At 37.1% G+C, this 17,346-nt stretch overlaps 1 protein-coding gene across 3 annotated transcripts in view; it reads left to right on the forward strand.

Moving 5' to 3' along the window:
• The window catches only part of NOL4 (nucleolar protein 4), a 341,271-nt gene that overhangs the window by 187,317 nt on the left and 136,608 nt on the right, over positions 1-17,346 (forward strand). For all 3 annotated transcript variants that reach the window (XM_066352904.1, XM_066352905.1, XM_066352906.1), the window contains exon 6: positions 896-1,179. In XM_066352904.1, the coding sequence (XP_066209001.1) occupies positions 896-1,179 (284 nt within the window). The remainder of the gene's footprint in view (positions 1-895; positions 1,180-17,346) is intronic.

Here is a 17,346-nt window from a genome sequence, read left to right on the forward strand (position 1 = left end):
GAAGAGAGAGAGACAGAGAGGAAGGAGAGGGGGAAGGGTGGAGAAGCAGATGGGCACTTCTCCTGTGTGCCCTGGCTGGGAATCAAACCGGGGACTCCTGCACACCAGGCCAACGCTCTACCACTGAGCCAACCGGCCAGGGCCTGACCATGCTCTTTTGTAGCTAGATTTTCTCATTTACTACTTTGACTCATATTTTTCTATAGTTTTAAAATGAAATGTTGAATAACTCCATAATATTCTAATTATTCCAACATGTCTTAAGCAAGTCTTCTTTTTTTGGTAATTTATATTGATTTTAAATTTTTGCTATTTTAAATTTTTTTATACCAACACTAGTATAAATGTCTTTTTACCTACACAAAAATATGCACAATGATTAAACTTATGCTTAAAAGTCCCAGAAGTGTATTAGCTGAAACAAAATTTATGAGCCCTTCTAATGTTTTAGGTGCATATTAAATACCTACAAAGCTTGAACCAATGTGTACCATATTAGGAGGATAGATGATGCTTTCGTAGGAGAATTTTTTTTTAACCAAATAAGTATGCTCTCACCGGAAAAACAAAGGCTATTTAATAGCAAGTAATTGATAATTAACTTACTCTCTTGGTTTAAATATATTTTTTGAGATTGCATTTGAGATTAAATGTTTTCCTCTATTTTTTCTGTTTTTGCTTATTTTGCTTCAGTTCTTGTGCCTAAATGAGTCTGATAGATTACAAGTAACAATGGCTGCTCTCCAAGTTTATTTCTAAGGATAAATTACACATTATATGTAAAATTAGCACAATGACAAGCACATAACATGAGTACAATGAATTCTAGTTGAAGTAGAAACTGAATGGCACATTAATCAAAATCAAAATATAATTTTTTTTTTTTTTACAACAGATGATTCCGCTGCAGAGAGCTTTAATGGCAACGAGACTCTGGGGCACAGTTCAGTTGCTTCAGGGGGAACACACAGCAGGGAGATGGGCGACTCCAACGGTGATGGAAAAACTGGGCTGGAGCAGGACCAGCAGCCACTGAACCTGAGTGACAGTCCCCTCTCGGCACAGCTGACTTCGGAATACAGAATAGATGATCACAGCAGCAATGGAAAACACAAATACAAGAATCTTCTAACTTCTGACCTCAAGATGGAACGAGAGGCAAGAGAAAATGGAAGCAAGGTAAGGTTACATTATGGTTTTCAGGGAATTCTTGATTTGGTCATGAAGGTCACAAAGAAATACATATTTATACAGAAGATGAAGATTATTGTAAAAAAATCTAAAGATATTTTAAATGAATCCCAATAATACATTGACAGGAAACTTACAACCATAGGTATTGTGCATCCATCTAATATAAAAAAGAAATTTCAGAAATAATAGCAAAATGAATAGGAAAAGCAATTTGTTGTGTTTTTAATATATGGAATCACTTAATGTGTTTCTCATTTATATCATCTATGGATCTGTGTCTGGGAGATTTTTGAGCTCAGATGTGGAAGTTTAGCTTTCAGAACCAAATTTTCAATTATTAAAAAATCACTATCTAGTTTTTCCTAGATTAGATAGGTGTATATTGCAATAAAGTTTCAATTAAATTTTCAAGTTTGCTTTAGAGATTTGCTTTGATCAGTAATTTACTTCCCATACATAGGAAAAATGTGTCAGTTTTCTAGATGAAAAGTGCAGATTAAATAAGTACTTGAATAAGTAATTTATCATAAATTGTGTTATACAATAGACAAACATGTTTCAGACATAATCTCTAAATTTTTATATTTTTTATATTTTTTAAATTGTTAGTGAATTTATTGGGGCAACAATGGTTAATAAAATTATATAAGTTTCAGGTGTATAATTTCTGGTTTTACTGAGTTCATTGGGGTGACATCAGTTAATAAAATTGCATAGGTCTCAGGTGTACCAGTCTATAATCCGTCATTGCTATACTGCACCATGCTTTCACAATCACAAATCAAGTACCCTTCTATCTCCTCTTATCCCCTTTTACCTTCTTCCACCTCCCCACACATGTTCCCTCCTGTAATCAGCACCCTGTTCTCTATTAGTTTTTTTCTTTACTTAATCTCGTCACATTCTTCACCCCACCTTCCAAGGGCCCTCCCCTCTGACAGCTGTCAGTCTGTTCTCTGTATCTGAGTTTGTTTTTATTTTGTTCATTAGATTCCACATACAAGTGAAGTCATATGGTACTTGTCTTTCTCAGACTGGCTTATTTTACTTAGCATAATACTCTCCAGGTTTATCCATGTTGTCACAAAAAGTAAGATGATCTTTTTTTTTTTTTTTACAGCTGAGTAATATTCCAGTGTGTAAGTGCACTACAGCATTTTTATTCATTCATCTTTTGATGGGCAGTTGGGCTGCTTTCAAATCTCGGCTATTATAAATAATGCCTCAGTGAACATAGGGGTGCATATATTTTTTTTGTATTAGTATTTTGGGCTTCTTGGCTATATTCTCAGAAGTGAAATTGCTGGATCATAAAACAGTTCCTCTTTTAGTCCTTTAAGGTAATTCCATACTGCTTTCCACTGTGGCTGCACCAATCTACACCCCCAACAACAAAACACTAGGGTTTCCTTTCCTCCACATCCTCACCAACACTTGTTTGTTGAATTATTGAGGATAGCCATTCTGACAGGTAATTAACATCTTTACAATGTCTATAATACCCAAAGGAATCTATTGATTCAATGTAATTCCTATCAAAAACCTATGACATATTTTATAGAACTAGAACAAATATTTCAAAAATATATGGAACCACAAAAAACTCAGACTAGGCACAGCAATCTTGAGAAAAAATAATAAAGTTGGAGGACTCACACTACCAGATATCAAACTATACTCAAGGCCATAGTAATCAAAACAGCATAGTACCAGTATAAAAATAGACATACAGATAATTGGAACATAATAGAGAGCCTAGAAATAAATCCAGTCCTTTATGGCCAATTAATATTTGACAAAAGAGGAAAAAACATCTAGTGGGGTAAAGAGAAACTACTCAATAAATGGTGTTGGGAATATTGGACAGCTATGTTGAAGGAAGGAAAGAAGGGAGGGAGGGAGGGAGGGAGGAAGGAAGGAGGGAAGGAAGGAAGGAAGGAAGGAAGGAAGGAAGGAAGGAAGGAAGGAAGGAAGGAAGGAAGGAAGGAAGGAAGGAAGGAAAGAAGGAAGGAAAGAAGGAAGGAAAGAAGGAAGGAAAGGAAGGAAAGAAGGAAGGAAGGAAAGAAAGAGTGAGGGAGGGAGGGGGGGGAGGGAGGGAAGGAGAGAGAGAGAGAGAGAGAGAGAAATTAGACCACATTATTAAACCATATACAAGAATAAACTTAAAATGGATTAAAGACTTAATTATTAGATATGAAACTATAAAAATCGAAAAGAAAGCATAGGCAATAAACGTTTCTCATAGCAATATGTTTTTGTTTTTGTTTTTGTTTTTACTGTATCTCCTCGGGCAGTGGAAACAAACAACAACAACAAATGGACTACATCAAACTAAAAAGTTTTTACCCAGCAAAAGAACTCGTCAACAAATTGAAAAGACAACCCATTTATAGGGAGAACATATTAGCCAATGATACATCTGATAAAGGGTTATATCTAAAATTTATATAGAACTTATAAAACCGGCCTGGCCTGTAGTGGCACCATGGATAGGGTGTCGACCTGAAATGCTGAAGTCGCCAGTTGGAAACCCTGGGCTTGCCCAGTCAAGCACATGACAACAAGTAAGCAATGAACAACTAAAATGAAGCAACTATGAGTTGATACTTCTCACTCCCCACCTCTATAAAATCAATAAATAAAATCATGGGGGGAAAATGCACTTATAAAAACTAGCACCAAGAAAAAAAAAAAGAAAAACAATTTTTTAATGGGCTAAGGACCTGAATAGACACTTCTCCAAAGAGGACATACAGATGGCCAATAGACATATGAAAAGATGCTTAATGTCACTAGTCATCAGAGAAATGCAAATTAAAACCGCCATGAAATACCACCTCACATCTAGATTCTTTTTATTAGAAAAGTCGCAATTCTCCCCATTCCCAATTGATTTATGTTTTTAAAAATAAAACTTATATCACCACCCATTTGAAATAAATAACACTTGCTGGTGACTTTGCCCTATAATTTTTGAATGTATTTTTTGAACACAGGAGGACTTTTATAGAATATGAATTTTTACTTCCTCCCTTGCAACCCACTTTTAAGTTAGAGTTGTACAAAGGATCTGTTGACATTGATCCTCTAAAAGCAAAATGTCTTAATTTGGGTTTATTTCTGAATTTGCTAAGGCACTAGGCTTTCTAAATTGGCTCTATTTAAATCCTCTTACTTGCCTGAGGACATGTTGTTTTATCCTCTTTTAAGCAAGTCACAAGACATTATCAGACATTTAAGCACTTCTGCCTGAGGGAGGCTACTCTAACTTTGCTGTGATAAATGCACAAATATTCTCTTCAGTGCTTTAAAGCCCAGCCACACAAACACAAATGATGTTATATTCACTAACAGGATCTGAATCAGTTTGTTACATTTATAGAACAAAAATAACCCTTAAGTTTTCCTGCCAGCCACATAATCCTGTCTTTATAAAACTTAAATAGTCATGAAATGCCCTTTTTAATGTCATGTATCTGTTGATTATTTCTCCAAAATTACCTAGGGATTTGCTCTTTTCTTTAGTCCTTGTTTACTATTACTATATGAACTGTGTTCATTAAAACACATTCTTGGATTCATTAAACAGAATGAAGTTACGTTTCCACTTCTATTAAGATGGGGTTATAAAAACACTGATTGTTTCTGCTGCTTGTGAGGAATAAGATGAGAAATGGACTTGGGGAGAGAGCTGCCCCCCTAGGAACCAAAAGCTGAATGATTTGATAAAGGCGAAAGAATTCCTGCAGCTGACTGGGGAGTAGCCAGAGAGGCAGAAGGCAATCCAGAAGGGTGTAGTGTGGGGAAGCTAAGTAAAGTCCACTTTTCAAGAAAGAGAGAATGCTCAGCCCTGATGGACAGTGCTGAGATATCTAATAAGATGAAGATAGAAAATAATCGAACTTGTGAGAACATGTTTGGTAGCCCATTGGGAGCAAAATCCAGAGGGAGTCTTTATTTATTCCTTTCAAAGGAACATATGTATTAAATACCTGTCACCTTGCCCCAGTGAAGTAATTAGCACAGACATCCCAGAGAGAAGCATGCATTTATGAGGCTCTTTGATAAATAGGTTTGGTAAAGATGGTACATATATGTAGAAAAATTTCTTAATGAAACTATAGGCAAATATAGATTCCTGTGTTAAAATATTGAGAGTTCAGCCTGACCTGTGGTGGCGCAGTGGATAAAGCATCGACTTGGAAATGCTGAGGTCGCCTGTTCGAAACCCTGGGCTTGCCTGGTCAAGTCACATATGGGAGTTGATGCTTCCAGCTCCTCCCCACCTTCTCTCTCTGTCTCTCTCTCGTCTCTCTCTCCCTTTCTCTCTCCTCTCTAAAATGAATAAATAAAAAATTTAAAAATAAATAAATAAAATCTTTAAAAAAAGTATTGAGAGTTCAAAGTAAGAAAATACTATCTCAATTAATTAAGAGGATTTCCTAGAGGAAGTGGGTCTTGAACTGTGCAGGAAATGTAAGATTATCATTTTTTTTCAAAAGGGATATCCTGTTAGACAGTGAAAAAGGCCTGGAATGAAGACAGGAAGATGAGTTGATCTCATAGGGTAGGGAACAGTTGTCCATTCAGAACGAAGTGTGACTTCATAACATGGTATTTGAGGAAGAACCTGATATTTGCAAGGTAGGCTATTTGCCACCCATTAATTTATTCACCAAATAGTTACAGGGGTATTCCTACATGAAAGGCACTATTATGGGAAGCAGGATCCCTGCCCTTCAAAGGTTTATAGTCCAACTGGAAAGAGAGGCAAACGTGATTATAATCTGATTCCATAAGTAATTAGATGGACATATTGCAGGGGGAAAGTGAGGGAACAGATGTAGAGCACCCCTGGGAGTACAGTGATTCTCAGGGAACTCTTAATCAAAGAGATTGATGCCAGGTTGAAATGTGAAGGGCATGTAGAAATTATTTGGGTGGAGAGTATGCTTTGAGGCACAGAACCATGAGAAAGCACACTTGGCATGGAGATTTGTAAGGAGTTTCGCATGAGCACAGCAGAGAGTATGTATGGAGGAATGGAGTATAAAGAGGTTTCGTCAACAAAGGCTTTGTGGGCTAGTTTAAGGGCTCTGCATTGTATTCTATAGGTAGAGTTTAGTATGACAAGGTTGTAGTCAATTTGGGATTTTAGAAAGATTTTTCTGGCAACATTATAGTAGATAAAATAGGGACTAGGAAAAATAAAGATAAAAACTGGTTAGAGAGCTATTGTGCCAATTCAAAAAGAAAATAATGCAGAGATATTGGTACTTTTGTTGTTCTGATATTGTATTTGTGGGACCACTGTGTAGAGTTCCATAGGTTGTATAATGCAAATTCCTGAAAATGTCTTCCACAAAGAGTAAAACATAAATAGCCTCTTTACCTCTATACATCCCATTAGGATGTAAATTCTCTGAGTTTAAGAATGATGTCTACCTTACTTACTGCAGTATGCTAGCACCTGGCTTAATATCTGGTACATAGTAATTCTCAGATATTTTGAAGAAATAAAATTATATTGAATATGGGAAATGAAGCAGGTAACATTCTAAAATTGGGTCCAGGATTTTTGGCTGGTTGATGGCAATGTCATTTACCAAGATTTGGAATGAGAAATATTTGAAGAAACAGTTTTTGACGTGTAAAGTTTATGGTGCCTTCGCAATAACCATTGGGTATGTTTAATAGGCACAGAGGAACATATGTGTCAGTGGCTAAAAAAAAAAAATCCAGATGGAGAAAGAAACAGTTGAAAGATTTTAGAGCGGAAGTGCTTTGAAGCTGTTGTAGTTGATAAGATTACCTCAAAAGAGCAAAGACAGTGAAAATATATCATCCTACAAATATCAGCCCATCAGGAGCAAGGAGCATAAAGGGAATTTGTGGAAGAAAAAGAAACAAAGGGGCAAATGAAGGCAACCAGATAAGAAAAGGGGATATTGTAGAAGCAGAAGTGTAGGCATTTCAAAACTGTTATAAGTAGCCTGACCAGGCAGTGGCGCAGTGGATAGAGCATTGGACTGGGACACGTAGGACCCAGATTCGAGACCCCGAGGTCGCCAGCTTGAGCGTGGGCTCATCTGGTTTGAGCAAGGCTTACCAGCTTGAGCCCAAGGTCACTGGCTTGAGCAAGGGGTCACTGGGTCTGCTGTAGCCCCCAGTCAAGGCACATATGAGAAATCAATCAATGAACAACTAAGGAACCGCAACTAAGAATTGATGTTTCTCAACTCTCTCCCTTCCTGTCTGGCTGTCCCTATCTGTCCCTCTCTCTGACTCTCTCTGTCTCTGGCATCAAAAACAAAACAAAACAAAACAAAACAAAAAACGAAAAAGAACTGTTATAAGTGGTTAAATGGAGTAATTCTTAGGTGAAGTGAACTAGGTCTAACTTAGACAATGATTAGGAAAGTTAATGCTAAGAATTGAATTCAAAACACATGGCAGATGAAAAATTAACAGAATTAGTGGGAAACTGGATTGCAGAGAGTTGTAGAGGCTGGGTAGGTAAGCAAAACAATTTAAATTGTGATGAAGACAGTGTCCGGAATTTTTTGGGGGGGGATTCATCCTGCAATTCAAATTCATACGCAGAATTCTCTAGGATTCCTGGCTTTCTTGTCTTACCTTTAGGCTATCAAGAGAACTTTATACTAAAGCAGGGGTCCCCAAACTACGGCCTGTGGGCCGCATGCGGCCCCCTGAGGTCATTTAGCCTGCCCCGCCACACTTCCGGAAGGGGCACCTCTTTCATTGGTGGTCAGTGAGAGGAGGATAGTTCCCATTGAAATACTGGTCAGTTTGTTGATTTAAATTTACTTGTTCTTTATTTTAAATATTGTATTTGTTCCTGTTTTGTTTTTTTACTTTAAAATAAGATATGTGCAGTGTGCATAGGGATTTGTTCATAGTTTTTTTTTATAGTCCGGCCCTCCAATGGCCTGAGGGACAGTGAACTGGCCCCCTGTGTAAAAAGTTTGGGGATCCCTGTACTAAAGGTTTAAATACTTATCTTTCAGTCATTGCTATCTTTTATAGTTCTTAGAATGATTCCATCACTTCTGTACAGATATATAAAGTGACACTACTACCAACTTCCTCCAATATTTTTCAGGCTAATCTCTATTCTACCTTGGAGGATATAAAAGCTTAATTATATAGTGTCTCTAAGAAGAAGCTTAGATTCCTGAAAGTTTGATATTGATTTATTTCAAAATTTTATTATGAATAATGTCAAACAAAACTGACCATAAAGCATTTTAAAAACTCAACAGTGAATAGAAATGCTTCAAAAGAATAGCTGTGCTGGTCTAAGCGATTGACTGAGTATTACTATGCCAATGAACTCACTGGGTTAGCAGGGAACCAATCAAAAGAATAAGTATATATATTACACTGAAAGAGTTTAGGTGGTATTTATTTTCTACTTGCAAATGGCCTCACTTTTAAAGGACAACTAGTAATATTACAACTCAGGAAAAAAAGTAGAAATGTTGATCCAAAGTTCGAAAATAACACTCATGAGGAAGAGTAAGGGAGTAATTATATATAAAAAAAAAGTTATGAAGATATAAATTGGGATGTAAATATGTTTAAAATTATTAATAAGTGATAATTTTTTTAAAAAACCTAGAATGCTAATGGAGGGACATAATAACTTTAAAACACTGTATTAATTTTTTTTCTTTTAATTTTCTATTTTTCTTTTAATATTCATGACCCAACTTTATTTTACTTAATATGGTAAAATATTCTGGATCAGTGTCCCAAAAGAATCATGTTTCAAGTGATACCAGTGGTAGGAGGGTGATTATTGTTTGAGGGTTAATGTGTCACTGTGGTTACTGCATATTTGGGTTTTGGCTCAGTTCCCAAGACCCTTCAATAGCATTTTATTTAATAATATTTTTCCCCAATGTGGTCCATATGACATAGATTCAATTAATATTTCCTTTCATTATTTTCTGGGGGGAATGGATATTACCATTCAAATTTAAGTATGTAAAATATCATAATTACCATTAATAATTACCATTTAATTTTATTTAGATATGATGAAAGGAAGCACATTTTTCAGAATACCCTTTTAAAATATTAAGTGTAATAAGATTGCCTTTTAAAACAAGATCAATGAACTCACTTTTGAAATAGTATTATGTTGATATTTTTATGCAGATATTCCAGGTCATTATTACTTCAATTCAATGATTTTTCAATGCCTAGCTTTTTGGTGTTGTGTAGAGATTTTGACTCAGGTCTTTTTCAGGGTAGAAACAACAGTATGTACAGGGTGGGGCAAAAGTAGGTTTGCAGTTGTTTGTGTGGAAAATAATATAATAATCAATCATACAAGAATACACTTTGTGTTTTGAGTACACACAACTGTAAATCTACTTTTGCCCCACTCTCTCTATTCAACAAATGCACCTAATATGTGCTAGGCACTGGCTTGGGTGCTAGAATGAATGGAAAAAAATATATATCTGTCATTGAAATCTTACATTTTGGTCAGAAAGATAGATATAGAAGTAAATAAGTGTATTATAATATGGAAAATAATTTGTATGTGGGAGTGCCTTCTAAGCCTGCTAATCATGCCTTGGAAAGCTCCCAAGTTAATTCTTAATAGGAGATAGTCACTTGGCAAAAAGGGAGTAGAGAATTCTTAATGAACAGATCATTAAGGTAAAGCCTATAAATTCTGAGGATGAAAGTGGTGGGAGATGAGTCTGGAGAGGTAATTCAGGGTATTGGACTAGGGTAGGCTATGATTGAATAACCTTTTAAAACTTGAACTTCACTGTATAGTTGACAGGGATATAATTTAGTATGTAGGGAAGGTAAATAGCATGGTCAGACTGTGTTTTGAGGTCAGTCATTGTGGCACCTTTGATACAATATGGCTTTAAGTGGCATAAAAAGGGAGGAGGCCACAAACAGAAAATGACATCCTGCATTTGTGAGGTGGTAGTAGAGACAGGAAGCAGAGCATAGTTTTAAGAAATTTTAGAAGGTTAAGTGGACAGAATTGGGAGTTGAGTAGTTAAGTGATGGAGGGCGTGTAGGAAACTAACAGTCATGGGGTATAGGAAATACCAGTTCTGATATTGGGATGCCATGTCAACTATAATGCTTTCATATCTAGAACTCAAACCAGCCCATTGTGGTAGGAGAGCAAGTGTGATTATCAGCCTCTATTTAAGCACAAGGACATAAAATCTAGTGGACTGTAAGTTATTTAACTGACATTAATTATACAGTTTGTTAAGTAGTAGAGCCTGGGATGGAACCTGGGTCTGACTCTAGCTCACATGCTTTCCCTACACCCACACCAGCTGATGCTGTGTAAAACTAGTCATCTCTATGGGCCATATGGTGACTAAGACAGGCAAGCTATCTAAAGAGACAGAGATCTAGTAGAGTCAGTAGGTAGATCCTTGATAAATGACAAATACTTGTTTTGATATTTCTCTTTTTTGTGTGACGGAGACAGAGAGAAAGAGAAAGGGACAGCTAGGGACAGAGAGACAGAAAGGGAGAGAGAGGAGAAGCATCAGTTCTTAGTAGTGGCTCCTTAGTTGTTCATTGATTGCTTTTTCATATGTGCCTTGACCGGGGGGCTACAGCAGAGTGTGACCCCCTTGCTCAAGCCAGCAACCTTGGGCTTCAAGCTAGCAACCTCTGGGCTCAAGCCAGCGACTACGGTGTTATGTCTATGATCCCACACTCAAGCCAGTGACCCCACGCTCAAGCAGGATGAACCCAAGGTCAAGCTGGAGACCTTGGGCTTTCAAACCTGGGTCCTCTGCATTCTAGTTCAATGCTCTATCCACTGTGCCACTGCCTGGTCAGGCACATTAATATTTCTTATAAAAATATTTGTTTTGCTTTAATAATTGGTATCACCAGGGCTCATTGAAGCATATCAATTTTAACCAAAATTTGGGAAGAGAATAAAAAAAGGAAAATCACAGGGAGCTATATATTATAATTTGTCTTGATATAATAATTTTTTATTTTTTAAATGTTGCTTTGGGTAACCTTTAATTTTTTATTAATTATTTTTATTTATTCATTCATTTTAGAGAAGAAAGACAGAGAGAGAGAGAGAGAGAGAGAGAGAGAGAAGGGGGAGGAGCAGGAAGCATCAACTCCCATATGTGCCTTGACCGGGCAAGCCCAGGGTTTTGAACCAGTGACTTCAGCCTTCCAGGTTGGCACTTGATCCACTGCGCCACCACAGGTCAGGCCTAATAATTTGTTATTTTCATTAGCATTAAATATTTAATCAGTCTAAAAATATATTCCTAAAAGCAGTTATCTATGGCCTTGCTGTTAGCATTTTTTAAATGTATTTTTGAAAAAGAGATCTTAGGCCTGACCTGTGGTGGCGCAGTGGATAAAGTATCAACCTGGAAACCCTGAGGTCGCTGGTTCAAAACCCTGGGCTTGCCTGGTCAAGGCACATATGGGAGTTGATGCTTCCTGCTCCTCTCCTCTCCCCTTCTCTTTCTCTCTCTCTCTCTCTCTCTCTCTCTCTCTCCCCTTTCTATAACGAATAAATAAAATCTTAAAAAAAAGAAAAGAAAAAGATCTTAGGGTTAGCTGAGGTTAGGATCAAGAAGAGAACTTGGATGATAGAGTGAAAAAAAGTTAGGTCATAAACTTGGTCTTAAGAAATAATAATGAAAAAAAAAAATAAAAGGTAATATTTGTGGCCAGGCAGTAGTCTAAGAAGTAATTTATGTAATCTTTATAATAACCCAATGGAATTAGTCTTAGTTACTATTCCTATTTTTACAGATGGGAAAATTAGAATCCAAAGACATTACAAATATGGCTACACTAAGAATTTCTAGCATTTGGATTTAAACTCCAAATCATTTAACCCTCATTTCAACCACTATGATACAAGTTATGATCACAGGATAGGGTCTGAAAATGAGCAGCAGCAAATTTCACTTGATGCCAAGATTCCTGGCTGCTATTTATGGCTCAGAATTATTCCCTGACCAGGAAGCCATACTTATTAGTTCTGTGACTTTGATCAAGTCTTTAACCTTTAAGCCTGAATACTTCATCAGTAAAATGGGGATGATAATAATACTTAACCTAAATGAAAACGTGAAGATTAAATAAGACTATGTGCAGTTTTTGTGTAAGTGCATAATAAATGTATTGATGGGATGGTGGTTGTTTTTGGCCCCAGATTTGCTTAGCTGAATCTTGCAAAATTGTTCTCAATTCATAAGTTTTGCTGTGGTGGTTATTATTGGCTCTAGAATTTGGGACTTAGCTGAATCTTGCAAAATTGTTTCTGATTCATAAATATTTATTTTTAATAGCCTAAAAATTACTTACTGAGATTGGCCATTTGAAGAAGCATATTAATTTATTTCAACTGGTAAATACTTTCCTTTTCTCCCTCTTTTTTTCTTATTTCTTTCTGTTTCCTTTTATTTGTACTTATTTTTCATAAATCTGGAGTATGTAATACATTCCCTGAAGCATTTTATAGGCATTTATTCTAAGACCTATTTCTGTGAATGTATAACATATACTCATAAAAATAAATCCTCGGGTACCTTGCAATTTCTGCTTGTTAAAATCTTTGCCGAGCCTCTTGGAATCTGTCCAAATCAAATGTCACTTCCTTCATAACACCTACCCTGATCACCTCAGCTGGGAGATGAGGGGAGTCTCCTCTTTTCTGAACTTCTAGAGGAAAAGAGTCATGAGGAATAAAGACAATGTGGTGAGTTGGTGGATTACACGGGCAGTGGGTTGTATGGTCACACATTTAAGTGGTTTAGATGCATGAAGCTTGCTCCTTATAAAATACTCACTAAAGGAAAAACACGCAGCAATGAGGGAATAGGTTGTTTTGGTCTTATCCCACCATTTACTCATACCAGCAGTTTCCTCACATTGTTTGCCTTCCCCAAACTCCCCACTACGCATTTGACCCTGTCTCTAGTCTGGAATATGGTTAAGTCCTGCTCTATCCAGTTCATTTGCATATAGTCTTATCTCTCTGGGCCAGAGGTTCTCCTTTGAACATTTTACCATGGACAGTGACTCAGTTGAATGTGACACCAAAAACACAAACAAAAGCAATAGTAAACATATGGGACCACATGAAAATTAAAAGCTTCTTCACAGTAAAAGAAACAATCAAAATGAAAAGACTACCTATAGAATGAGAGAAAATATTTTACAAATTATATACTGGACAAAGGGTTAAGAGGCAAAATACATAAAGAGCTTATATACAACTCAATAATAACAACAAATAGTTCCATTTAAAAATGGGCAGAGGAACTAAATAGACTTTTTTCAGGAATGTCAAATGGCCAACGGATACAGAAAAGATGGTAGTCATCAGGGAAATGCAAATCAAAACCACAATGAGGTATCACCTCACACCTGTTTATTAGAATGCCTAGCATCAAAAAGACAAAAGGTAAGAGTTGGCAAGTATGTGGAAAAAAGGGAACACTTGTACACTGTTAGTGGGAATATACATTAGTTCAGCCACTATGGAAAACAATATAGAAGTTTCTCAAAAAATTAGAAATAGATCTATATGAGTCAACAATTCCACTTGGGGTATATATCCCAAGAATATGAAAACTGGATATCGAAGAGATGTATGCACTATCACGTTTATTACAGCCTTACTCACAATAGCCAAGATATGGAAACAACTTAAGTGCATATCAACATAGGAATAGATAAATACAATGCTATAGATACATATACACATAGAATGGAGTGTTATTCAGCCATGTCTTGCAGTTTGCAACAACATGGATGGACCATGAAGACATTATGTTAAGTGAGATAAGTTAGACAGTGAAAGACAACACTGTCTCATAAAATCAGAAAGCAAAATGATGATGACCAGGGTTAAGGGGAGAGGGGATAGGACAGATATTATTTAAGGATATAAACTTGCAATGAGTAATAAATAAGTCCTAGTATAGTGACTATAGACAAAAATATTATATTGTAATCATCAAATTTTCTAAAAGACTAGATCTTAATTATTCTAAACACTAAAAAATGTTAATTATATTATGGAGGTGCTACTTATCACTACACTGGCAAACATATTAAAGTATATAATTGTGTCAAGTAAACATAGTACACCTTAAATTTACACAATATTATATGCCAAATATATTTTAATTAAAAACAAGAATGCAGCAACTAAAAGAAAGTGAATTTCAAATATGCTGATGCAGGAGCATACCATCATAGGACTTCGTTGCGATTCTCAAATGTGCAAACTTAATATGAGAGAAATTTTTTGATTGGTTTTACTTTGATGCTTAAAACATTTTTTTTTAAGTGAGAGGGGAGATAGTGAGACAGACTCCTGCATCCACCCTGGCTGGGATGCACCTGGCAACCCCATCTTAGGCGGATGCTCCAGTACCGAGCTATTTTTCAAGCCTGAGGCTGACATACTCGGACCAACTGAGCTATCCTCAGCCTCCAAGGCCACATTTGAACCAATCAAGCCACTGGAAGGGAAGAGGGAGAGAAGGGGGAGGGTACAAGAAGAAGCAGATGGTTGATTTTCTTGTGTGCCCTGACTGAGAATCGAACCCAGGATGTCTATACACTGGGCCAACACTCTATCCACTGAGCAACCGGCCAGGGCCAACACAATTTTTTTAAGACTTAATTTTTTTCTTAGAGCAGTTTTAAGCTCACAGCAAAATTAAGGGGAAGGTGTAGAGATTTCCTGTACCCCTCCTGCCCCCACACAAGCATAGCTCCCTGGTTATTAACATGCCCCATCAGAGTACTGCATTTGTTACAATTGGTGAACCTTGTTGATAAGTCATAATTACCTAAAGTGCATAGTTTACCTCAGGATTCCCTTTTGATATTGTATATTCTATGAATTTTGACAAATGTATAGTGACATGTGTTCATCATTATGGTAATATAGAGTGTTTTCACTGTCCTGCTTAAGACAAATCTTTAAAAACCAAAATTAGCCTGACCAGGTGATGGTACAGTGGATAAGAGTGTTGGCCTGAAACACAGAAGTTCAAAACCCAAGGTCGTTGCCCTGGCCAGTTGGCTCAGTGGTAGAGTGTCGGCCTAGCGTGCAGAAGTCCCGGGTTTGATTCCTGGCCAGGGCACACAGGAGAAGCGCCCATCTGCTTCTCTACCCCTCCCCCTCCCCTCCCGCAGCGAGGCTCCATTGGAGCAAAGATGGCCTGGGCGCTGGGGATGGCTCCTTGGCCTCTGCCCTAGGCGCTAGAGTGACTCTGGTCGCAACAGAGCAACGCCCCGGAGGGGCAGAGCATCGCCCCCTGGTGGGCAAGAGCGTCGCCCCCTGGTGGGCATGCCGGGTGGATCCCGGTCGGGCGCTTGCGGGAGTCTGTCTGTCTCTCCCGTTTCCAGCTTCAGAAAAAAATAAAATAAATAAATAAATAAACCTAGGTCGACTTCTTGATTGAAGGGTGGGCTCATCCTACTTGAGCGTAGGGTCGCTAACTTGAGTATGAGATCATAGACATGACCCCATGGTTGCTGGCTTGAAGTCCAAGGTCACTGGCTTGAGCCCAGGGTCGCTGGCTTGAGCAAGGGGTCACACTCTGCTGTAGCCCCCACCCCCCGTCAAGGCACCTATGAGAAAGCAATCAATGAACAACTAAGGTGCCACAACAAAGAATTGATGTTTCTCATCTCTCTCCCTTCCTGTCTCTCTGTCCCCATCTGTCCCTCTCTATGTTGTTCTCTCTGTCTCTCTCTTGCAAAAAAAATAAGAACTAAAATTGACCTGTGATGTTTAGTTTTACATTTTCCTTAATTAATTAAGATATTATTCTTGGTGTTAGCCTTCTCATGAGAGACGCCTCTATAATGCTGAAATAATTCATATACAAGCATTGAAATATGTTGAGCATAAGAACGTAATTTCCTCAATAAATTAAAAATGGGTTTGCCTTTTGACCCAATGGTTCTACCTCTGGAAATATATATGAAAAAATTTGAAACACCAATTCAAATGAATATATGCACCCTTATGTTCATTGTAGCATTATTTGCAATAGCCAAGATCTGGAAACAGCCCAAGTGCCCATCAGTAGATGAGTGGATAAAATATCTATAGTACATTTACACAATAGAATACTACTACTCGGCCATAAAAAAAAAGGAAGTCTTACCTTTTGCAACAGCATGGATGGACCTGGAGAGCATTATGCTAAGTGAAATAAGCCAGTCAGAAAAACAAGTACCATGTAATTTCACCTATATGTGGAATCTAATGAACAAAGTAAACTGAAAAAAAAAGAAAAGAAAAGAAACAGAGGCATGGATACTTAGGAAACAGACTGACACCTCTCAGAGGGGAGGGGTTTGGGAGACTAGATGGAAAAAGGCGAAGGGATTAAGCAAATATATACATACATATATGTGTGTGTCTGTGTGTCTTATATATACATATATACATACATATCAGACAAAAATGTGGTGACAGCCACAGGGGAGTGTGGGATAGGTGGAGCTGGTCAAAGGGAGGGAAATGGGGATGAAAAGAGACTTGCTTGCGGCGTTGGGCGCATGATGCAGTGAGCAGATGATGTTTCCTTGAGTTGTACGCTTGAAACCTGCATGATTTTGTGAATCAATGTCACCCCAATAAATTCAATTAAAATTACAAAAAAAGAGAATGTTGCTGACTATCTGTGTTTTTACATAAAATAAATATCATAATAAAGTTAATATCCTTAGTAACTCTTTGCTGGGCCAGGCACTATTTATGAAAACACATCCTTTTTCTCTGATTCCATATACAGTATAAAATATTTAAAGGCCTATTAATAGATGCTGTAAAGTTATTTCTATATTGGTTTGGCTTCCAGCAAACTGTCTTCATTTTCTTGTTTATGAATATTTTGTGTTATGAATTTCTAGTATTTTTCCACCCAGCTGGTTCATAGTTATTTAACAGATGTTATTATTCACCTCAGTAAGATGCATGGAGACTTAGAGCAAATCCCTTTAATATCACTAATCAGTTTATATTTTATGCCTTGATTCCAGATGACTTTTGCCAGTGATTTTTAACATCTACTTTAAATAATTCTGATGGAATTTTATATATTGGACTTGGTG

The sequence above is a fragment of the Saccopteryx leptura genome, chromosome 11 (assembly GCF_036850995.1).
Source record: "Saccopteryx leptura isolate mSacLep1 chromosome 11, mSacLep1_pri_phased_curated, whole genome shotgun sequence".
NCBI lineage: Eukaryota > Metazoa > Chordata > Mammalia > Chiroptera > Emballonuridae > Saccopteryx > Saccopteryx leptura.